This window comes from Ipomoea nil, unplaced genomic scaffold (assembly GCF_001879475.1).
Source record: "Ipomoea nil cultivar Tokyo-kokei standard unplaced genomic scaffold, Asagao_1.1 scaffold1868, whole genome shotgun sequence".
Classification (NCBI taxonomy): domain Eukaryota; kingdom Viridiplantae; phylum Streptophyta; class Magnoliopsida; order Solanales; family Convolvulaceae; genus Ipomoea; species Ipomoea nil.
In genome coordinates this window covers 1,498,252-1,522,909 of record NW_017618296.1, presented here as the reverse complement: position 1 = coordinate 1,522,909, position 24,658 = coordinate 1,498,252, and the positions used below count along the sequence as shown (strand labels likewise).

The window sequence follows — 24,658 nt, the reverse complement described above, 5'->3', positions numbered from 1 at the left end:
AGTGCCTAAGTGTGTAGGATTTAAGATCATTAGGACGCGCGGTGGGCTGTGAGTTTCTTTATCGTCGGTTGTGTTTAACCTGTTGTTCTTGTTTAGTTTTGGCGTTCTTGTCTTTAGCGCCGGGTAAGGGTACACAGTTTCCTTGTGTCTTGCTGTAACCGTGTTGTTTCTGTAGAGTCTCGCCATGGCTCTGCCTCGTCATCGTGCCCGTACCCCGGAGACGCCGAGCAACGAGCAGCTGGCTCAGAACCTGCAGCATCTGACCCAAACAATGCAGACTTTGAGCGACGCCCTCTTGCACAACAATAACCCTCCTCCGCCGCCGCCTACCGAGAATCGAGACGTGGGTCGCTTAGTTTCGGGGCATAGGCCGCCCGTCTTTACTGGAGAGGAAGACCCTGTGCTGCTTGAAGAGTGGATCAGGACCCTGGACAAGATCTTCGCTGTTGTGGGTTGTCTGGATGATCGCCGCGTCGAGTTGGTTTCGTTCTAATTTAGCCACGAGGCCGACCTCTGGTGGGTGCACGAAGGCCCAGCGTGCCAAGAAGAGCCTGGATTCGACTGGTCGGCTTTGAAGGACGCTTAATGAGGCCTATCTGAGCGCAGAAGATCTGTATCGAGTGCAACAGCTTCAACGGGGATCCTTTGAGTTCGCCAAGAAGAGAAGTGAAGGAAGTGGATCTCACAGTTTCAAGAGCCAAAACAAGATTTCAGAGCAAGACCCGCACCTCCTCCGTCTCAAGGATCGACTCAGATCTAGAGTGGAGCAAAAAAGAGGCCTTTCAGATGCAAGAGATGTGGGAAGGACAACGTGGGGAAGGATTGCCAAGGGAATGCACTTCGGTGCTACAAGTGCGGGGAAAGGGGCCACAAAGCTTTTGAGTGCCACCTCCAATCCAACTAGAGAGCCTTGCCACCTAGCACGAGACCCAGCGGACCGTTAGGAGGGAATTCCGGTCCAGGCTCGGGAGGAACGAAGCCTTCGGATAGAGTGTTCGTGATGAGCCGGTCACAGGCTGAGGCAGAGGGTTTAGTGGAGGAGGAGTCCACAAGTATCCTTCTTGAGCCTACCTTTTATCTTGAGTGTACCTTTCTCGTGTTGTTTCTGTACCATTTTGTGCGATCCTCCTTATTAACTTTTTGAGTGAGTTATTCCTTGTAGTTTGATTGTTTCTTTTGAGTGGTTAACTTTAGTTTTATTTCCGAGGTTTTATAGAGATACATATAATTAGGACCTCACCCTTCTTGTCACCTTAAGTTTAAACCGTTATCTTAAAGTTTAGAATTGTTAATTTCTAGGAACCCTTTAAAAGGTTAAGCCTAAAAAGCTAAAAGAAGTTTAATTTGTAGCTTTATAGCTAGCAAGTTTCGAACCTGAGCCTTCTAGTTTCCAAACCAACCCTTGAACTGTAACACCCCAAAATTTTGAAACTTTTAAAACTTATATAGTAAAGGTAAATTCTCATTAAATCCCAAAACGGAGTATTACTAAACATAAGAGTGCGGGGTGCTATACCACATCTGAGCTGGAGAACTCAGATGCACAGGCTAAACTAACTAAATATCCTCAATACATCATCATGGCACACAGGCCGAATGGAAAAACTATCTAACTAATCCAAGTCCATCTAGCGCGCTCCGAAAGCTAATCCTCTGTGCCTAAAAGCCAAATATATCTGTTCAGCGAATGATGCTGGTAACCCACTCCAACGCGTTGAAATACAATATAGGTAAATATATATATATATATATATATATATATATATATAGATATATGAAAACCATTTTGAATCAGGAAGATATATACTTAGGAGACTCTAGCTTTAAAACCGAGAATAGACTCGACAAGTAGGGATAAGCATATGAAACAATGATAATCAGGTATATAGAGACACTATCATAAAGACACATATCTAAGGTCACAATTCACTTTCAAATCATTCACATCAATATTCAGTCAACATTCATGTCACACAAGCACAATTTGGTGGCGCCACGGGACCAATCGCATGCCCCGAACATGAGGGTTAGTACATATAGTACTAACACGGCCCCGCAGCACCCTACCTCATACCGCAGTATGAAGGGGTTGATCGCAACCAACCGTATAGACCGTCGATAGTTTCAACGTCGGATCAAATCCCTACACACCGCTGACGCGCTCAGTCGGTGGATTGTGATCCTCTTTTGGGGACTGCGACCCTACACACCGCTTGACGAGCTCAGTCGGTGGGTCGTAACCGATCAAAGCCCTACACACCGCCTGAGGGACTAATTCGGTGGGCAATGATCTTCGGGGACTACGACCCTACACACCGCTGGCACATACACTCAGTAGATCGCAACCGACCATAGCCCTACACACCGCCTGATCACTCATTCGGTGGACTATGGCCTTCCTCGGGCTATTGGCCCTACACACCGCCTGGCGCGTCCAGTCGGTGGACCGCAGCCCAAGAAGTGAATCAATGACCGCAGCCAGGAGAATGAACCGCAGCTCATGAGTAACCAATTTGACCGCAGCCAACTTCTGAACCGCAGCTCAGGAATAACCAATTTGATCGCAACCAAATTGGGGTAACATGCTCACATAACACATAGTAATACATAATAGCACATTGGTAAGGGGGAAAGCGTTTAAATAAACGTATGCGTGATTATCCACATACTGAGAATAGTCCTAAGGGGTTCATACATCTTCCTCCTAGGCCAACGGGTTAGCGGTTCAACTAGCATGCAATAAACGAGATAACTAGACTCATGCACGACAAACGGAGTCCGTTGGGACACCACGGGGATTGGGGAACATCAAACGGGGAAGCCAAAGTCCCGAGATGGGCAACAACCAGCGGGTAGTCGGTGGGTGGAGGGCCACCTGCTGGCTGCCCGCCGGCGATCAGCTTCCGGGCAGCGGGTGGCAAGTGGGCAGTCGGCTGCCAGTCGGCTGCCTGCTGCCGGCGGCGTCTCTTTGGGCAGCGGGTAGGTGGCGGGTCCCCCTACCCCTACCTACCCCCCACTGACTCTTTATCAAAATAAACGTCCCGGGATCCTTCGTGGAACCTGAAACCATGCTTAGACACCGTTAAACGCAAATAACGACATCACATGGACAATTAACGGATCAAAAGCAAGAATCACATAGAACACATCCTAACATGACTTCTAAACATAATCAACACCCGAACATGTGAATTCCCACCCAAATATGTCAAGAAAATCCCAATACGAAATTCATGATTCAACCTAGGGCTCTAATCATATTTAAATCACAAAATCATGCTTTATCTTTAAAAATCCAGATTTATCAAGAACATCACACAATTATCAAGATCATCTTATCATCATCAAGAACATCAAGATCACACATAAAATCATCTCAACAATTATCAAGATCATATCACAATTATCATAGGAGATTTCATCAAGACACAAGTATAGAATAAGGAGCCAAAGAAGAAGATTTATAGCAAGGAAAATAGGTTTTGTTGAGAATGGGTTACCTCTTAGCCTTAATTAATCCTCCCTTGGCTATTAAGGTTCTTCTCTAAGATTTCCATCTGATTGATCTCCCTAGGCTTGGTGGTGGTGAATCTCCCGGGAATATTTTCTTGTAACATAACTATGGGTGGTAAGGGTTCTAATTGCTTTCTAATCCCCTATTTATAGAATCAAGAATCCTAATCCTAATCTGAATAGTAAAGACCTACTTTCTTTATTCCTAATAGATACATAGGTCTAGGATTCCTAATTAGAATCTGACTAGTAAAAGGTTTACTCTTTTTATTCCTAATAGGCTTAAGACTCTAGTTTAGGCAAGGGTCCACGATCTATGGTGGACCACATTAATTAATTAAAGGGAATCCTAACCAAATTAAATCCTTTTTTAATTATTATTAACGAAATTAATTAAGTAATTAATCCGGGATTGAAGGCCGTAACACGGGGTGTTACATGAACCATCTAGACTAATTGTATTTCTTAAACCTTATTCCACTTAAATTCCTTTTTAACTTATACCCTTAACCTACCCAAAATTTCCCAAATTAAAATCTTTTTTTCTCAAATTGTCGCCAAAACCCTTCCCTCTTTCCTTCGCTCCTACCTGTGAGACAGCCGAGAAACCCCTCTGCCCGTCGTCGACCAGCCCTCGTCAGCCGCCAACCGCCATCACCGACTGTCGTCGGAAGGTCGCCGTCGTGCTGCTGCCTGCCGGAACCTCAATGAAGCCGAAAAAAAAGAAGAAGGAAGAGAAGGAAAGAACAAGGGGGAAAAGTATAAGTTTTGGGTCTACCTTGTCTTGGACATCTCATAATCATGCCTAGAAGGTCTAAAACCGCGAGAAGAACGGAATGGGTGGATGCCCATTACTCGGTTTTGGAAGGTAAAGCTTTTGACCCCGGCTCTTTTTCTAGTTCTATGTTGGAGTTGTTGAACTATCAAGGTTTTTTGGATAGGTATCTTGCAATTAGGAGCGAGACCTACCCGAGTTTGGTGAATGAATTTTACCGTCACATGAGTGTGACCAAGAATGGGGGGAAGTTGGAAATCACCTCTAAGGTGGGAGGTATGAAAATCTCCTTGACCGAGAAACGGTTGGCTCAACTCTTGAGTTTGACGACCACTGGAGTCTCACAGTACAGTGGTAACTCTTGGATTGAGACAAGCAACATGAGCTATCAGAATTACTTGAGCTTTTTGTTGGGAAGGACAAGTGGTTTTACTCAGGCCACGAGGCTAGAAAGGAAATGGCTTTCTGCCGAGTAAAAGATCTTGGTAATGCTTGTTTCTTATTGTTTGTTTCCTAACAATAACAAAAGTAGCTTGTTGGGTAAATTCGAATGCACCTTTGCCTTTTGCCTGAAGTATAAAGTGAAGTTCAACTTTCCTTCCTTGATATTGCAACATATGGACTACTGTAGGGACCATAACCGCAAAAGTCTACCCTATGGTATGGTTTTAAGTTGGATTTTCGTGAGGAAAGGGGTGAATGTTGAGGGTTGTGTGCCCAAGCCTGTGGGCAAGATGGTTTTAGATGCCACGAACCTCCGGAGTTGCAATCTGTTTCAGTTGGATGATGGTGACTACATCACTCTGGAAGAACTCGTAAGGAAACCCACTGCCGAGATGAGTTCTTTGATTGAGCAGCTTGAGATCCCCGTTAGAAAGCTGAATCGGGTGGTGCAGAGTTTTGGTGGGGATGCTGATGATGAAGGTGAAGATGAGGGAGAAGAGGGAGAAGAAGAAGAAGAAGAAGAAGAAGAAGAAGCCGAGGAAAGTGACCCCGATAGCGAAGAGAGCTTAAGGAGGAAGGAAGTGAGGAATAAGAAAGAGCATGATGCCATGACTCATGAGGAACGTGTGGTGGCCCTCCTCCGACAGCAAAATCAGATGATTGAGGAAGGTTTCTCCTTCATGAAGGCTCAGTTTGTCACTATGAACCAAAGGCTGGATAGGTTGGAAGCTAGTTCTAGCCGGGGTGGAGCCGAGGATGCCGAGGACTCGGAGGATGATTCCTCCTAGGCCGGAGTTTGGGGTAAGCTCATTTCCTTCCTTGTTTGTTTGTTTGCCGGCTTGGTGGTTGTTTCTTGTTTAGTTGTGTGTTTAGTGTGCTCTCTTGTTTCCCTTGGTTGTTAGCTTGTTGTTTGAGTTGTTTGTTTAGTTGCTTTGCCTTGTTCGAGTTTAGTTTGTTCTTGGCTTACGATTAGTGTAGATGGGTAATAGTTGTCCTTAAGGTTGTGTTAGTGGTGGTGTTGCTTGAGAAGTTTTCTTTGTTACTTTGAAACCTTGCATTTCTTGATTCTTGAAACCTTGCATCTTTTGATCTTGGAGCCTTGTTCAATAACATCTTGCTACCTTTCTTTCGCATCTTTGAGTTATTACTATCTTTCGTTGAATCCGTCGTACCCAAGCTTCGGGGACGAAGCTTCTTGTTAGGGGGAGAGGATGTGACACCCCGTAAATCTAAACACTAATCGAGGATTAATTGAAGAATTAATCCAAACTTTCTTTGCTAATCCGTTTCTAAAAATCCTGAAATTTGATAATCGAGGGACTAGATTTTGACTAGTCCCTTAAGTCAAATGGGTGTACCTTGTGCTTCTTGAGCTGTGCCCTTGTCCCCTTGTCTTTCCAACCTTAGTAAGGGTAAAAATGGCTTTTCACCTATGAATTGTGGTTCAAGCTACCCTAACAAGACATTCCATTTCATTCACCCTTTCAACCTAAGACTCAAACACTCTAGCGTCTCTCTAAAATAACCTAGCTTATTCTTCAAGAAAGAAGGTGAACCTCCAAGTCTTGCAAGATCTTTCACCAAGATTCCTACTTCCTTCTTCTTGAGCATAGGAAAGGGTCAGGTTCTTAGCTTTTTGGTGTTTTTAGTCATCTTTTGGGTGTCTTTATCTAAAGTTAGAACCTTTCTTCTGTTTTGGCTTGTGTAAGAAGTTGGTGTGGAAGAAGAGCTCTAGGAAGAAGCTTAAGAGGGTGAAAAGTGTGGTTGTTGGTCTACAAAGGTAACCCATGCTTTACAAAACCTATTTTCTTACATAAATGACGATTCTTGGCTTCTACTTGTTGTTCTTGTGATGAATTGTGATATTTGACGCCTGATCTTGTGATGATGCATGTTTAGAGCTTGTTTTTAGGTTTCTTGAATTCCATTGCTTGGCTATTTCTTGGGTTCAAGTCATATCTTTGTTGTGTGTGAGATTTTGGGTGTTTTGGACTTGAACTTGAATTTGTGATGAAAATCCCCGAAGGGATTTTTTGAACATGAATGTACCCCGCAGGTGGAACGGCCGGCAAAGGCCTACCCGCCGCCGCACCCGCGGGGAACACTTGTGGATGTGTGCGGGGATTTGATTCCTGTGATTCTTTCTTCCCGATATTGATGTTTTGACCCCCCGTTGTTGATTTATTGGGCTAATTGTGAGTCTTATTGATGTTTCGTATGTCTAGAACGATGTGTTAGGATTTCATGTAGGATTTGGTGTCTTGAATCGTGCTAAGGGTCCAACTTTGTGATTCGTTGGGATAATGTGAGTCATGAATGTTCTTTGGAACTAATTTGGTTTACCCGTTTGATAAGCATGCTAGTTTAATGTTAATATGCTAGTATGTGTGGTTCGTTCCTTCTTATTGGGGTTGGAAACTTGTGTTGACAATAATTTGGTGTTGGATTATAATCCTTTGTTGTTGAGTATGGTCTCATGTCTTTGTTGTAATCTCTTGATTGATTCCTGTGGTGTGATCGTATGCAATCGTTGTACCCTTTTTTAATACTTGATTGGGGTCATTGTTGAGCCTTAGTCTTCTTGATAATGATGATGACTATGTGTGACCATGATTGAGATTGGTGGTTTTGTTACTTGAGCTTTGCTCACGAGATCGGCGGTTTTATGATTGTGATATTCAATGGTACCCTCGTGTACTGAGAGATCAGTGGTGATGTTTGGCGGTGTAGGTGGGGGGGGGGTGATGGTCCCCGGAGGTAAAAGGTTGGACTCAGAAGTATAGTGTGGCACTATGAGGTAACGGTTGGAACTGTGATAAGGCCGGGGGTAGCCATAAGGTTGGAAACGGGCATAAGGTTGGAATTATGTGACTTGAAACATGAAATTGTCATTATGTGATTGTGTGATTCCCTTGCTTATGAGCATGTCTTGATGTATTCTACCTTGTGAATGGTAGGATGCATCCTGAGTTGTGTTGTCTATTATGTTTGCGGTCTTGTTGTTGTTGTGAGGTTGATGATCCTCGTTCTTATTGAGAGTGTGATGGTCTTTGATGTTGACTTCCTTCCTTGGTTTTAAAATGATATATATGGTATTCCTCAGTTTCAAATAACTTTGATTATATCTATCTATACTATGTTATTTAACGCGTATTGATGGGTTACCAGCAATATTCGCTGACCGGGTGTTATCCCCATGTTTTACAGGTTTTGAGTAGATGTCGAGCGCGCTAGATGTGGATGCTAGATAGAGTAGCTCCCATGTTTAGACGTTTACTTTTTGTTGGCCTGTGTGCCTAGATTAGTGGCCTGTGTGCCTAGACTAGTGGCCTGTGTGCCTAGACTTATGATGCTTGATGATTTTGATAGTTTTTAGCCTTTGCACCCATGGTTTATGAGTGTGGTATAACATCTCTCCGATTTTGTTTAGCTTCCGCTGTTATTTGCCTTAATGATTAGTTGTTTATCGTCTGAATTTAAGTTACAAAAAGTTGGTAAAATTCTGGGGTGTTACACTTATTCCCTTTTATATAAATACCCCCACAAGGTCACCATGTAAAGGGTCAGATTTTTGATCCCTCAAGAAAAAATCCCATTATGCCGATGAACTCTCGGGGCAAATCTTTCTTTGTTTCCATCAAAACCCTAGTATTTTACGGTAGTGTTGGCCTGCCAAATGGCTACCTCTTGGCCGTAAAACCAACATTGGCGCCGTCTGTGGGGATTCAAACAAAAGGTCTCATCTAATCTATGATAATGGCATGAACACGACGTAGTAACCGCAATAATGGACAGAACGATGTCGCTCCGGTAGGTAACGGACATGTTACTGTCATCGTGAACGCTGAGGAGCAACCCGCCGATAGTCGTGCATCCATATGTGACCTGAAGGAGCAATTGAGCCATCGTGCCCCCGGTGAACAGTAAGTTGCACATACCGAGCGAACTGTCGTGCCGATCCACGAAACCCTAGGAGGCAACCCCCCAGTGCCTGTCGCTCAAGCCCAGCCAACTCTCGGAGTTGTTGGCACAAGCCCTTGATGCATACGTGCGCAGGAGAGGCCAGATGCCACACATTGCTCATCTGCGACCGGCACAATCGTTTCCCATCAACCCTAACACCGCAGCTTCAGAGCACTTGGTGCGATCGGAAGGGCGCTCTCAACGGAACCCCTGCACGGCCCACTTTGTGCATTCGCAGCTAGGCCCCATAGCTCCCACCCAGTCGGTCTTGGATCGGTTGGGAGGTTGTGCCGGGCAACGCTCCCCCATTTGATTAGTCGGGAGGGGAAGAGAGCGGCCTGAGGGAGAGCCGTCGCGGGAAGTCATTTAGAGAAGGATAGCTGAGAGGCACAGACAAGAGGCCGTCCAAGACACTGGAGAATCGCTCTTACTCCAAGAATAACCTACCCCCGGGATAGCCGACCTGGTGGGCGCTATTCAGGAATTACAGCAGAAGATAGAAGAGAGGGATCGGTCGGCTACCGAGAACCTGTTGACCGCATCTCCCTTCTAGGCTGAAGTACAAGCATATACGGCCCAAACCAGGTTTAAGCTACCCGACCTGATGCGGCCCAAATCAGCCTTATTATTTTTGGTCATCATTATTTTAAATTGTTTGGCATCAAAGAGAAAACACTAGTTTGTATTTAGAAAGGATTTCTTAAATCCCTTTATAAATAGGACTATATTTACTTGCTTTCTAGATTAGGTTTAGGACTCTTTTTCCCATTGTGTTCAGGATTACAATGTTGCCCTATACCTATAAATTAGTCACATCCATATATGTTTTCAGAAGACTTTCATTAAATAAAATTCTTAATTTTTTCTTTACACTTGTGTAAGAAACCTTATGGCTAATTGTGGACTCAATTAGTGGCTAGTTCGTGGACTCGACTAGCAAATTGATTCGTGGACTCAAATCAATCTTCCTTTCTTCAACATTAGATTTAGGTTCGTGGACTCATTCTTCAATCGAAGGAAACTAGATCCGACTCTAGTTGATTGAAGATTGCATCATCGAGGTACTTAAAGCTACAATGGGATTCTTTTAAGTCTTTGAGAATTCGGGACTAAGGGTTTCTCGTGAGGTCTAAGGTATTTTGATATATCTCTATCTTTTCTTTGAGAGCATTCTTGGGACAATACTCCATCTTATTTGAACCTTGGACTTAGTTTATATCAATTTGGTATTCAGAGCCTAGGTTTATCTCATAATCATTACAAATTTGGTTCCTTAGGTCATATATCATAACCATTGCAAATTTGTTTCTTTAGGTTATAAAAAAAAACATATCATTCTTATCTTACATACTATTTTTTTCATGTCTTATACATCAAAAAAATAAAAAAATAATAATTATTTTTTTTGCTTTCTTTATTGTGTTCTTGATCCTTGATACATGTTTTTCAGTTTTTTGAAAAAACATCCCGAAAGAATTTTCCATTTTTCCCATCCAATATCAACGATGCCTCACACCTCCTAAGCACCAAGAAAACAACTCCATCTCACCCTTACCTATATCCTACGCGCATTTACGTGCAATCACGTCGCAATCATACCTTGTCCAGATTTCCCCGTTCTGTGACCAGTTTCAATGAATGAGTTATATCTCCAGATACACTGCCGTTTTTATATGAAATTTTGTTATGTTGCAAATCTCTCCTGGGGCTTTCTTTTGATATATTATACACTTGCTAATTTCTTATTGTCATTGAGATATTGATCTTCAAAGTCAGGGCAGTCTTTCTGTTTTTTCTGGGTGATTCTTGAAATTCTTGATTCTGTTTTGAAGTGCTTGTGTGGAACCACTTGGTCCCAAAAAAATTTGTGATATTTACAGTACTTATTTGGAGGTTACTTATAAAAAAAAATCAAGAAAGTTGAAAAAAAAAAATAAGAGAAAGAATAAGGTTGGGGAAAGAATTTGGTTGGTAGGAGAATCTTGGAGGGAAAAGGAACGGAAAAAGTATAGGGTTGGAAGGAGTTCTTGATATATTCCTATTCGGTTGTGGTACACTTGAACCCCTATTACATTCTATTTGTCTCTATCTTTTGATATTGCTCTTGCATATCTTTCTGCCATACTTCCTTCTTTGCTTTCCCTTTTCTTCGAATCTTGCTTAGTTTCTTTGCTTGTATTGTCCTTTTCATTGCTTCTTGCTCTCAATTTTATTACCTAACTCGTGATACACCCTTACTCTCAAAGGCTTGTGAAGTCTTCCAATGTATGTTTTCTTGAACTTTGAGGTTGAATCCATACCAACTTGAGTTCCGGACTAGAAAATTTCCTTTTTGGAAAAAGGCTTGTGAGAGTATCTGCTACATAGAGTGATACACAAGTGGAGCATATGTGTTTGTAAGAGAGTGTAGTGTACCCCCAGAGCCATATAATCCACCTCTTACATGCGAGCTGACAATATTGTGGGAGTGAGCCAACTTTGTGGGAGTGAGCCAACTAGGGAAAACATTCATGGAAAGGGATGCATTATTGTTATCAATTCGGATCGTTGTATGAGTTTAGCTAGTGCAGCCATGGTGGACTACCTTAATTTACCTCTTATCAATCACCCCCAACCATATAATCTTATTGATTCAGGGGATGTGAGAGTGACTAAACAAGCTTTTATTCCTTTTTGTATTGGAAAGTATTATGATGAGGTTCTATGTGATATTGTGCCAATGTGTACTGCACATGTTTTACTTGGAAGGTCATGGCAACATGATAGACATTTTAATTATAATGCACTTAACAACACATGCAATGTCACCTATAATAGATTTATACATGTGTGTGCTTAAACCTCTACTTCCAAAACAAGTGGAAGAAATTCAATTGAGGTTGAAGCAAGCTCTCAAACCAGCCTTGAAGAAAGAAGAAATCAAAGAGAGCAAAATGGAACCTCTACGTTTAGAATTGGAGTCACCACTCCAGTCCTCTAACTTAGTTTGTAGCCAAACAAAGGAACCGCTATCAGTGGTACAATGAAAAGAACCAGCCAGAGCTATCAAAGTGCAGCCTCGCTTGGTAACAAAAAATGATAGTAAGCAAGAGAAAAGAAGGGGTGTAACTATTTACTCATTTTTATTTCAAAAGCATGCATTAAAATTCTCTAGATTTGTTTGCCATGTTTCTATTAATGACATACTTGCTAGATGTGTTACAAATTTGTTTGCCTCCATACATCCAAGATTCCTTAATTTTGATTTTACTAAAACTTTATTTGATAGAGATAAGGAATCACTGGGAAGTTATAAGGCACATTTGAAAACTTCTTATGTGAAATACTACTTAGCTTGCTCAATGGGTTTTGGTTCAAAGTCAAAGGGATTGACAATTTTTGCTGTGTTTTGGATAATGATTTAATTGTTGAGCTACATAGGGGACAAATTTGGTTTTCCAAAGATCGATGCTGTTTTGCATGGATATTTTCATTGGCCAAAGAAGAAAAAAGATGTAGAATCTTATGTTCATTATTGTGCTACTTACCATCACAATACAACTAAATCATTACTTGATATTTCCATGGATGTTGTGTTTGGTTTAACCCTAAGCTCTAGGATGAAAGATTTTGTACTTGTTGACAATTCAAACAAGATGGCTAAATTTAATATGTCTCATTTTGTTGAACTATTACCATCCAGAATGTTTAAATTCCATGTTGTGTCATTAGACTTAATTTCCTTACTCGTTGATTGTAGGATGAAGATTGGAGCGACTCGTGTCAAACATCCCAAGAAAAAGTTTCATGAGTGTGATAAAACAAAGAGAGAGCTTGCTAATTTGTCTTTCATTGAAGATTTGGATTCGATGATGAATCCTTTTCAAGAATGGAAGAATAATAAGAACCAGTGGTACACATGAAATCTAATAAGGGTCTATAGTGGGCTCATCACAAGGCCCATAACTACATCCTTAAAGCACCATTGGTGGAAGGAACAATAAATTCCAATAATAATTCCATTTTGTAGAGGAAAGTATTATAGTGGCCCATTTCAAGTGATATCCTGGATCGAAGACAATGCTTACAATATTTGAGGTCGAATCATTTTCAAGAAGGGGATGATGATGCGGCCCAACATAATAAAGATCCATTAAGAATACCGCCCAAGTCCAAACAATTAAGGCAAATCTTCATTGGTGATGCTCAAAGATGGTGGAAAACAAGTCAAGCTCATTTGCAAAAGATGAAGAAGAACTCAAGGCTTTTTATAATTGTTTAAGTGCTGATTTTGGAGATTAAATTAGGCCCAAATCAGACTTATTATTTTTGGTCATCATTATTTTAAATTGTTTGGCATTAAAGAGAAAACACTAGTTTGTATTTAGAAATGATTTCTTAAATCCCTTTTTAAGTAGGACTATATTTATTGCTTTTTAGATTAGGTTTAAGACTCTTTTTCCCATTGTGTTTAGGATTACGATGCTGCCCTATACCTATAAATAGGGCACATCCATATCTGTTTTAAGAAGGCTTTTATTATATAAAATTCTTAATTTTTTCTTTACACTTGTGTAAGAAACCTTATGGCTAATTGTGGACTCAATTAGTGGCTAGTTCGTGGACTCGACTACCAAATTGATTCGTAGACTCGAATCAATCTTCCTTTCTTCAACATTAGATTTAGGTTCGTGGGCTTTTTCTTCAATCGAAGGAAACTAGATCTGACTCTAGTTGATTGAAGATTGCATCATCGAGGTATTTGGTAGTATATTTGCAAACAAATAATACGCGGAGTACGAATTATCGATCCACAGGGAAGTGGTTGTATCTAACACTAGTTACTAATTTATTCATTAGAGCTAATCCTAACAATTGTTTAGATGATTAATTTGCATAAAATAAATAAAATAAAGCAGAAAATTCAGGATTTTGAAAACAATTAGAGAGAAGATAATGAGATTCCTGTGATTCAAGTATTTAATCACCTAGTGCCAAATCTTAAGTACAATATTGAAATCTGGGTTTAACAAGTGTGAGGATGCAATGTGGTATAGAGCTACTCTCGTAGTCACTAACACTACTGAATTTCCACTCTCGTGGCTTAAACACCCAATAAAACAAGATCAAGCATCATAAATTCCTAACTACTACAATCTCTCGATGCGCAATAATCAAGAATTAAACTCCCTAACAAAATTACCCTTTCTCAAGGTGCAATAGTTAGGTGCAATTGTGTGTGCCCAAAGTTATCCTCAACTCTCGTTGTGACACAAACAAAGCAAACGAAACATGTGACTATGACCACTAATTACAAGCATCAAACAATATTGTCACAATTGCAACACAAGTATTAAACCCAAATAATAATATATTAAAGAAACTGAGAGCTCAGGCACATAGGCTCATAAACACTTTTACCCAAGAATCTCTAAAGAATTTAGCCAATCATGCCTAAATTATACATAGCAAATAATAATAAAAGTAATACAAACTATCAAAAGAGTACAAGAGTGAACGAGACGATTCTCTCGAATCTCCCTAGTCTTCTTCTTGCTTCCCAAGATATCTTGTGGCTCTTGATTTCTCTTTGTCTTGTCTCCAAGGATCTCTGAATTCTCAATTCTGTATTGTTCCCATTAGTGTTGGATAAGGTGGGATTTTATAGCGGGAGTCAAACTGGGGCGAAATCCAAATTTTCTTATTTCTTTTTTTAAAAATTTCTGTCTTTAATTTCTGTTTTGGAAAATGCCTTCCTTATGATTAGGAAGTTATTACCACCTTTTAGCTTTGGAATTTGCGCCATTCAAATTAGATAAGAATTGTGCCTTTGCCACTTTAGGAAACTACTGCCGTCTTTTTAATTGTTGCGCTGAAATTTGCTCGACGCGTCGAGACCTGCTGTCTCGACCAAAACTTTCTGGAAATTTTGGACGCGTCGAGCCAGAGGCTCGACGCGTCAAATGTACTGTGTAGGTGCCTTTTGGTCCACTTTTGACTCCAATTTTGTCTTAGGACTCCCCTTGCCAGTCCTTCATCATTTTTTTTAATTTCTTTTCTTTTCTTTTCTCCTCTTTTCATTGATTCTTTTCTTTGGATATCATTTGAATATAGCACGACAATTTTAATCCAATTTCTCAACTCCCCCACACTTGAACATTTGTAATATCAGCTGCTTTTTGACACAGCTCCATAAAACTCTTCTTACAGAAATAAAAAAGATAAAAGTTTCATTCTCTCAAAGGGTGGAAGGGAAATATTTGGCCAAGGGCTAAGGGTTATAATAACTGGGGTAAATCAAAGATAAACAATCACAATGAGGGGATAAGTGCTTAGCACTTAAACAAACAAAAGGCACAAGGGGGACACAAAGGATAAAACATATGTAGGGACAGGTTTAAAGGCTATGACTAAACAAAAATAGCCTAAATCACTTCAAAACATGCAAAACTTAGACATCACTTAGGGAGTAATGAGGCAAGTTCTAGCAAAACACCCATGACCGGAATCTCACAGAAGCCTTCACTAGCAATGCATAGCACACAAGATCAAGAATTAATCCAATTATTAAGTGGTTAACAAAGCTATTGGCAAGAGAATATATCAATTATGTGTTACACGTCAAATCATCAATCACAAATTGAATTGCAACAAGTACCACTAAAACAAACCACAAACCAACAAGAGAGAGTAATTGCAATTGCATGCTGAGACAAGTAACTTATTCACCAAAAAATAGCATAAGAGTAATCCAAGCAAAAGCAAAAATTTTAAAAATATCACCAAATTAATGACTCCTCCCCCACACTTAAAAAATTTGCATCGTCCCTGATGCAAAACAAAAGAAAAGGAGAACAAGAGAAAAGAGAAAGCAAAAAAAAAAAAACAATAAAATTAAACGAACTAGAAAACAATAAAAAACTAAATAAGACGAAACTAGAAAGAAATAAATAGAAAAGCGATAAAAGATAACATGGGGTGCCTCCCATGAAGCGCTAAGTTTAACGTCGTTAGCTCGACGTTACCTCTTTAGCCATCAAGTGATTGGAGAAGAAAAATCCCACTTTTCGTATCCACTTCGAATTTAAGATATTTCTCCAAGTGATAGTCATTGATAAATTCCTTCAAGCTCTACCACCACAAAAATCATGATTGCACATTTCTTCAAATCAAGTATCATGCTCATTCCTTCATCAAAACCATTCTTGATCCATAAATCAAACAAGTATTTCTTTTTAAACTTTGGATCTAGATAATACCCATGAACTTGATCATTTTCTTCGCCTCCACTTCTTTTCTCTTCTTCATTTTCCTTTTCATTGGCAAGTAAGGGGAATCTTGGATCCTCTTCGTGAACCAATAAGAAGGAAGAACCTTTGGACATGAAAATTGGCCAATGCGGGCCTCCACTTTCAATAACATTGACACCTCCCGGTTCCCGAATTATTCTAAAGTCCTCATTAATGGGAGTGTCATCTAATAAAGGACATTCCTCATTTTTGCCACAGATTTCCTCATTCTTGAGCTCTTTTGTGACACCCTGTAAATCCAAACACTAATCAAGGATTAATTAAATAATTAATCCAAGTCTCGTTGCTTATCTATTCCTAAAAATCCTGAAATTTAATAGTCGAGGACTATATTTTGACTAGTCACTTAAGTCAAAGGGTTTTACCTTGTGCTTCTTGAGTTGTGCCCTTGTTCCCTTATCTTTCCAACATTATTAAGGGTAGGAATGTCTTTCTACCTAAGGTTTTTGATTCAAGCTAACCTAGCAATATTCTTTCATTTCATTCACCCTTCAATCTAAACACAAAAACCTCCAGCCTCTTTCTAAAATGGTTTAGCTTCTTCTCCAAGATAGAATTTGAGCATCCAAGTCTTGCAAGTTTGTCTCCCAAGATTCCTACTTTCTTCATCTTGAGCATAGGGGAGGGTAAGATCCTTGGTCTTTTGGTGTTTTTTAACCTTCTTTTAGGCGTCTTTTTCTAAAGATAGGATCTTTGTTGTGTTTTGGCTTTGTATGAAGTTGGTGTGGAAGAGGAGCTTTAGGAAAGGCTTTCTAAGGGTGAAAAGAGGAAGTTATTAGGCTACAAAGATAACCCATGCTTTACAAAACCTATTTTCTTACTTATATGATGATTCTTGGCTTCTACTTGTGATTCTTGTGTTGATTGTGAGATTTGATGCATTGTCTTGTGGTGATGCATGTTTAGAGCTTGTTCTTAGAGTTCTTGAATGCCATTGCTAGGCTATTTCTTGGGTTCAAGTCATATTGTTATTGTGTGTGAGATTTTGGGTGTTTTGGACTTGATGTTGAAAATCCCCGAAGGGATGATTTGAAGTACAGGGTGTACCCGCGGGCGGAACGGCGGGCAGAGGCCTACTCGCCGCCCCACCCGCGGGGAACAGGCAGCCTCGTGGGTATGTACCCATGGGCGGAACCGTAGGTGGTTGTCAACCCGTGGCCCCACCCGTGGGGAACACTTGTGGTTATTGGCGGGGATTTGTTCCCCGTGATTCTTTTGACTCGGTATTGATGTTTTGACCTCCCAATGTTGTTTTATTGGGATATTTGTCAGTCTTCTTGATGTTTCGTATGTCTAGAACGGTATGTTAGGAATTCATGTAGGATTTGGTATGTCTAGAACGGTATGTTAGGAATTCATGTAGGATTTGGTATCTTGAATCGTGCTAAGGGTCCAACTTTGTGATTCGCTGTGCTAATTGTGAGTCTTGAATGTTCTTTGGAACTACTTTTGGTTTACCCGTTTGATAAGCATGCTAGTTTGATGTTGAAACACTAGTATGTGTGGTTTGTTTCTTCTTATTGGGATTTGCAACTTGTGTTGACAATCATTTGATGTTGGATTGTAATCCGTTGTTGATTGAGTATGGGCCCATGTCTTCATTGTGATCTCTTGATTGATTCCTATGATGTAAACGTATGCAAATCTTTGTACCCTTTGTTGATACTTGATTGAGGCTATTGTTGAGCCTTAGTCTTCTTGGTATTGATGATGACTTGTGTGACTATGATTTAAATGTGGGTGGTTGTTACTTGAGCTTCGCTCACACGTAGGTGGTTGTGTGAAATGAATAGTACCCTCGTGTACTGATATGTAGGTGGATATGTGGGTGGATGTAGGTGGGGGGATGATGGTCCCGGGAAGCATAAGGTTGGACTCAGAAGTACAGGGGTTACTCGGAGGTAATGGTTAGAACTGAAATAAGGCCGTGGGTAGCCATAAGGTTGGAACATGGCATAAGGTTGGAACTATGATACTTGTAACATGTAGTTGTCACTGTGTATGTAGTTGCCACTGTGTGAATGTGAATTCTTTGCTTATGAGCATGTCTTGATGTATTCTACTTTGTGATCAGTAGAATGCATCCTGAGTTGTTTGTCTTTCATGTTTGTTGTCTTGTTGTTGTTGTGAGGATGGTGATTCCTCTTTATTTTGAGAGTGTTTGATGAGTCTTTGAAGTTGAATTCCCTCTTGGGATTTGAAATGATATATACTGTGTTCCGTTTCAAAATGGTTCCGTTTCAAAATGGTTTTGTTTATACTTATCTATACATATTATTTAACGCGTATTGATGGGTTACTAGCCATATTCGCTGACCGGGTGTTATCCCCATGTTATTCTCCTTGTTCTACAGGTTATGAGTAGATTTCCGAGAGCGCTAGACATGGATCGCTAGATAGATTAGCTGTCCTGTGTAGACGTTATGTTTTGTTGGCCTGTGAGCCTAGTTAGCGGCATGTGTGCCTTGACACTTTATGTTTTGTTTAACTTGATAGTTTTTCCCGCCTGTGCACCTATGTCTGAGATAGGTATGGTATAACATGTCCCGATTTTATATAGCTTCCGTTGCTTTATGTCTTGATGATTATATGTTTTCCCTGTGCTTTTAAGTTTTAAAAATGTGGTAAAAAACAGGGGTGTTGCAACTTCTTCACTTTGACCATTTTCAAGTTGTTCCTTATCACCATCCCCTTGCAACTCTACATTTTCTCCCCAGTTTGGTGTCTCCATCTCAATGCACTCCTCAATAACCTCATCATCGTCATTTTCAAGGTCCTCACCATCCTTTTTATTTCTCACAATCTCATGACCTTCATTTGGCAAAAGCAACTCTTCTAGAACTTCTCCATTAAATGAATCTTGAAGTGGCTCTTGAATTGTCAAATCTTGCCATTGAGCTCTCTTGTTATCCATTTGAGCGTTTTGCTCCGTTATTTTATTGTACATTTGCCTAAACTCTTCCTCACAAATTTGGTAATTGGGGTCCAAGATGAAGCAATTTTCCGCCTCATGAGGTCCTCCACATATGAAACCCCATAAGGGTTGCGAAGTCGGTGATGTGCCACCTTGATTAGTAGCTTGACTCATGTTGGCAAAAATTCTTGAGTAGATTGTTGAGGAACATGGTTGGTGGGGTGGAGTATGTCGTAGAATATGTAGCAATTCTCCACCACGTGATTCCCATCACAAAAGAAACACCATTGGGGTTGTGATATGAATGCATGAGATGAACTATCTTGAAAATATTCTTGACTTGAGTTGGTGGAATTTGAGAAAGGGAATTTTTGTTCCATTCCTCCATATTCTTGATTCATATTCTAACTCATCTCATAACTCTGAGAAGGAGGGTAGAATGGTGGCATGATTCCTTGAAATTCATATCCATCCACAAACTAAATCACACTCAAAACAAGGAACTTGTTATGGGTTAGCAAAATAAAATAAAATAAAAAATAAAAATGGACTAGTCTCCTAGAATAAATATTTCACTAATGTTAATACTGAACACCACTTCCCCGGCAATGGCGCCAATTTGAAGCGTAGTATATTTGCAAACAAATAATACTCGGAGTACGAGTTATCGATCCACATGGAAGTGGTTGTATCAAACACTAGTTACTAATTTATTCATTAGAGCTAATCCTAACAATTGTTTGGATGATTGGTTGCATAAAATAAATAAAATAAAGTAGAGATTTAGAGTTTTGAAAACAATAAAGAGAAGATGAGATTCCTGGGATTCAAGTGTCTAATCACCTAGTGCCAAATCTTAAGGACAAAATTAAAATCAGGGTATAACAAGTGTGAGGATGCAAGGTGGTATAGAGCTACTCTCGTAGTCACTAACACTAGTGAATTTCCGGGTATAGAGCTACTCTCGTAGTCACTAACACTAGTGAATTTTCACTCTCGTGGCTTAAACACCCAATAAAACAAGATCAAGCATCATAAATTCCTAACTACTACCATCTCTCGATGCGCAATAATCAAGAATTAAAAACCCCTAATAAATTACCATTTCTCAAGGTGCAACAATTAGGTGCAAATGTGTGTGCCCAAAGTTATGCCCAACTCTCATTGTGACACAAACAAAGCAAACGAAACAAGTAACTGTGGCCACTAATTACAAGCATCAAACAATATTATCACAATTACAACACAAGTATTAAACCCAAATAATAATATATGAGTAAATACCACCTATGGTCCCTCGAGTTTGGTGGCATCGCCATCAATGGTCCCTAACTTCCGTAATTACCATCCGTCATCCTCCGAGTTGTCAAAAGTTACCTTCTAGCGTCCTTCCGTTATTTCCTCCCGTCTCAGCCGTCAAAATGGAGGATAATATTGTCATTTGACTTATACAAAAAGAGTTAATACCAGCCAAGGTCCCTCGAGTTTGGTGGTTTGGCCATCTTTAGTCCAAGTTTCCATATTCCATTATTTCCTTCTTTCATATTCTCTTCTTCAAATGTATTATTATTACTATTATTTATAGTTATTATTAAATTCTTATTATTATTAGTATTATTTAAAGTTATTATTGTTATTATTAAATTATTATTATTATTAAATTATTATTATTAAAGTTAAATTATGTCGGTTCGGTCGGTTAACCAAAATTTCTCCGAAATTTGCACACCCCTATTATTATTATTATTGTTATTGTTGTTGTTGTTGTTGTTTTTGTTGTTGTAGAAATGTACAAATGCTATTATTATTATTATTATTATTATTATTATTATTATTATTATTATTATTATTATTATTATAATATTCATATTATTATTGTTATTGTTATTGTTATTATTATTATTATTATTAAATTCTTATTATTATTACTATTATTTATTGTTATTATTATTATTATTTATTGTTATTATTATTATTATTAATTATTAAATTATTAAATTATTATTATTATTATTGTTGTTGTTGTTGTAGAAATGTGCAAATGCTATATAGGATGAGTGTATTTAATAAAATCAGAAAATTAGAGAAATAAAAATCTGGAGGAATGGAAAAATGAAAAACTGAAAAAATGGAGAGGGAAAACTGGAAAAATGGAGAAAGAAAACTGAAAAAATGGAGAAATGAAAAACTGGAAATGGGAAAACAGATAAATGAAGTAAACGACCCCTATACATTTGTAAATTTTCTTTAATATTGTATATGAGAAGAGGGAGTTCGAGTTGGAAGTTGAGAAACCACCAACCTTCTTTAATATTTTTTTTTTTGAAAGGTCACCAACCTTCTTTAATATTATTTGGCCAAGTTTGGGACTAAAGATGGCCAAACCACCAATAATAATAATAATAATAATAATACTAATTTAATAATAACAATAACAACAACAACAACAACCATAATAATAATAATAATAATAATAACAATAATAATAATAATAATAATATGAATATAATAATAATAATAATAATAATAATAATAATAATAATAATAATAATAATTTAATGCTAATAATATAATAATAACAATAACAATAATAATAATAATTTAATAATAACAATAATAACTTTAAATAATAGTAATAATAATAAGAATTTAATAATAACTATAAATAATAGTAATAATAATACATTTGAAGAAGAGAATATGAAAGAAGGAAAATAATGGAATATAGAAACTTGGACTAAAGATGGCCAAACCACCAAACTCGAGGGACCTTGGCTGGTATTAACTCTTTTTGTATAAGTCAAATGACAATATTATCCTCCATTTTGACGGCTGAGACGGGAGGAAATAACGGAAGGACGCTAGAAGGTAACTTTTGACAACTCGGAGGATGACGGATGGTAATTACGGAAGTTAGGGACCATTGATGGCGATGCCACCAAACTCGAGGGACCATATGTGGTATTTACTCAATAATATATTAAAGAAACTGAGATCTTAGGCACATAGGCTCATAAACACTTTTACCCAAGAATCTCTAAATAATTTAGCCAAGCATGACTAAATTATACATAGCAAATAATAATAAAAGTAATACAAATTATCAAAAGAGTACAAGAATGAACCAAACGATTTTCTCAAATCTCCCTAGTCTTCTTCTTGCTTCCCAAGATAACTTGTGGCTATTGTTTTTTCTCCTTCTTGTCTCCAAAGATCCTCTCTGAATTCTGAATTCTTGATTGTCTATTCTAAAAATTGTCTCCATTAAGGTTGAGGAAGGTGGGATTTTACAATCATTATTGTGTGGACCATGGTCCATACAAGTTGTGTGGACCATATTTTGTATACTGTAAAATAATGTACATTCAGTACAAAAATAATGTACATTTGGTTCAAAAAAAAATGTACATTGTATTCAGGTGATGTACATTATTTTTGTACTTAATGTACACTATATTGTATAATGTACATTTAGTACAAAAATAATGTACATTTAGTAAATTAAAAATGTACTTTTTGTTATGGTCCACATAACACTGTGTGGACCATTTGCTGGGATTTTATAGTAGGTACAAGGCTGGGGTGAAATAGGAATTTCCTATTTAATTACGGAGATTACGGCCCTAATGATTTAGAAATCATTGGCCGTAATTAATTTGGAAATTGCAGCCCACTAATGATTTAGAAATTATTACCACCATTTTTGTAATGTAAATTGGCATGCTGCTTTCTTGAAATTCAATGCCGCACCCTTTACTTTAAATTTGAACTTCAGTCGCCCAATTGTAATTCGGCGTTGTTGCTTGACGCGTCGAGATCTGTTGGTCTCAGCCAAGTTGTTTACTGGAAATTTTGGACGCGTCGAGAGTGCTGTGTACACGTCATTCGGTTCACTTTGACTCCAAATTTGTCCTAAGACTTTCCTTGCTCATAACTTTGACCTACAATGGTTCAAAAACACTAACAAACACCATAAAACATTCAAAACGAGTGTGAACGATAACTAAATGATAAAATAAAAGATTATGCAATTAAATTAACAAAACTATGAACTTAAGTCCAACAAATATAATTAAATCAATACTAGAAATGTGCACAATTGTGATTACATCAGTACTTGAAGCTACAATGGGATTCTTCTAAGTCTTTGAGGATTCGGGACTAAGGGTTTCTCATGAGGTCTAAGGTATTTTGATCCATCTCTATCTTTACTTTGAGAGCATTCTTAGGACAATACTCCATCTTATTTGAACCTTGGACTAGGTTCATATCACGACCACCCGACTTACGATGGATCGGGAGACCAGCGTGACCATGTGATTAGCTTCCAGGCCAAGATGTAGGTGAATGGGGCAGATGGTCTGATGATTTGCCGAGCATTCTTCCCTACTCTGGCCGAACCTGCCTAGCAATGGTCCTCATGCTCCCGCTAAAATCGATCAACAGTTTCGAGGAATTAGCCAACCGGTTCCTAACGCACTTCGCCAGAAGCATGAAACCCAGGAAATACATCTCGGACTTGGCCAGAGTGCATCAGGACGTGGGGAAAAGCTTGCACAAATACAAAGCGCGCTGGCAGAAGGAGACCCAGGCAGTCGATGGCCTTGAGGACAAAACTGTCGTGACATTCTTCATTGAGTCCTTCCATGCAGACGGACATTCCAATAAGTTAAGAGATGAGAATCCCAAAACATATGTTGAATCCAGTCGAGGGCCTCGAGGACAAGACTGCCCTGACATTCTTCATTGAGTCCCTCCAGGCGGACGGACATTACAATAAGTTAAGAGATGAGAATCTCAGAACATATGCTGAAGCCATCCAGAGGGCTAATCAATTAGCAGATATGGAAGAGGCGGTCAGGCAGAAGCGTAGGCAAGAGGTTTCCATGGTGCAGGACAGATTGGAAGGTCCCGCCTATTGGCTGACAGCTTAGCCCATCCACGAGGTTCGTACCCAGTTACCCCCACCTCCACCCCTCCAGCCTAGAGATAATCCGTAGGTGATTGAAGCAAATGTGGCCCCTTATTGCAGATACCACCGTACGAATACCTACACCATGGAGGAGTGTGATGGCCTTAAAGAGGGGATTGAGGCACTCATAAGGCATGGTCGGCCGCCATTACCTAATCGGTGGTGCCGCCCAGGCCTGCCTTAGCAAAAAGAAGCGCATGTCCGTCCTGCAGCAAAGGCGGTGGATAAGGGCAAACAGCCCGTCCAGGAGGAGGATCCGGATAAGAATTAGAAGCACAAGCCGATAATCAACATGATTGCTGGCAGTCATGAAGGCAGCGATACAGCGAGAGCCCGGAAAGCTTGGGCTAGGCAGTTATACGCAGGGGCAATAGCTTTCCAGGAGTCGAACCGCAAGAAAGCCTGCAAGGAACCGATCATCTTCACAGATGACGACCTGCCTAGAGGCCCGACTCCTCACCGTGACGCCCTAGTCATCGCTATGGACATTCAGGGAACGGTCATCCACCGAGTCCTAGTGGACACGGGAAGCATTGTTAACATATTGTACTTAGAAGAGTACAAAAAGCTAGGGTTGCCCTTGGAGCAATTGCGGTCAGTTAAGACCCCCTGGCTGGGTTTACTAGCGACGCAATTGACGCCGAAGGGTGCATCTCACTGACGGTAGAGATAGGTACTTAGCCCCAGGTGAGAAAGCTAGAGATGGAGTTCGTAGTGGTCGCCCTGGAGTGTGCGCACAACGTTATACTCGGCCAGCCAGGTCTGGAGGATTTGAGCGCCCTGATCTC

At 39.6% G+C, this 24,658-nt stretch overlaps 1 protein-coding gene across 1 annotated transcript; it reads left to right on the top strand.

Annotated features, from left to right (window-relative positions):
* Nucleotides 1-4,950: 4,950 nt before the first annotated feature.
* LOC109193314 (stimulated by retinoic acid gene 8 protein-like) lies at nucleotides 4,951-5,520 on the top strand. The gene has a single exon (XM_019344176.1). It carries the CDS (start codon nucleotides 4,951-4,953, stop codon nucleotides 5,518-5,520), a length of 570 nt encoding a protein of 189 aa, XP_019199721.1.
* The last annotated feature ends 19,138 nt before the right edge of the window (nucleotides 5,521-24,658 follow it).

Bases quoted from the DNA above. Each gene is read 5' to 3' on its own strand.
- LOC109193314 (XM_019344176.1), top strand. From the start codon at position 4,951: ATGGTTTTAAGTTGGATTTTCGTGAGGAAAGGGGTGAATGTTGAGGGT.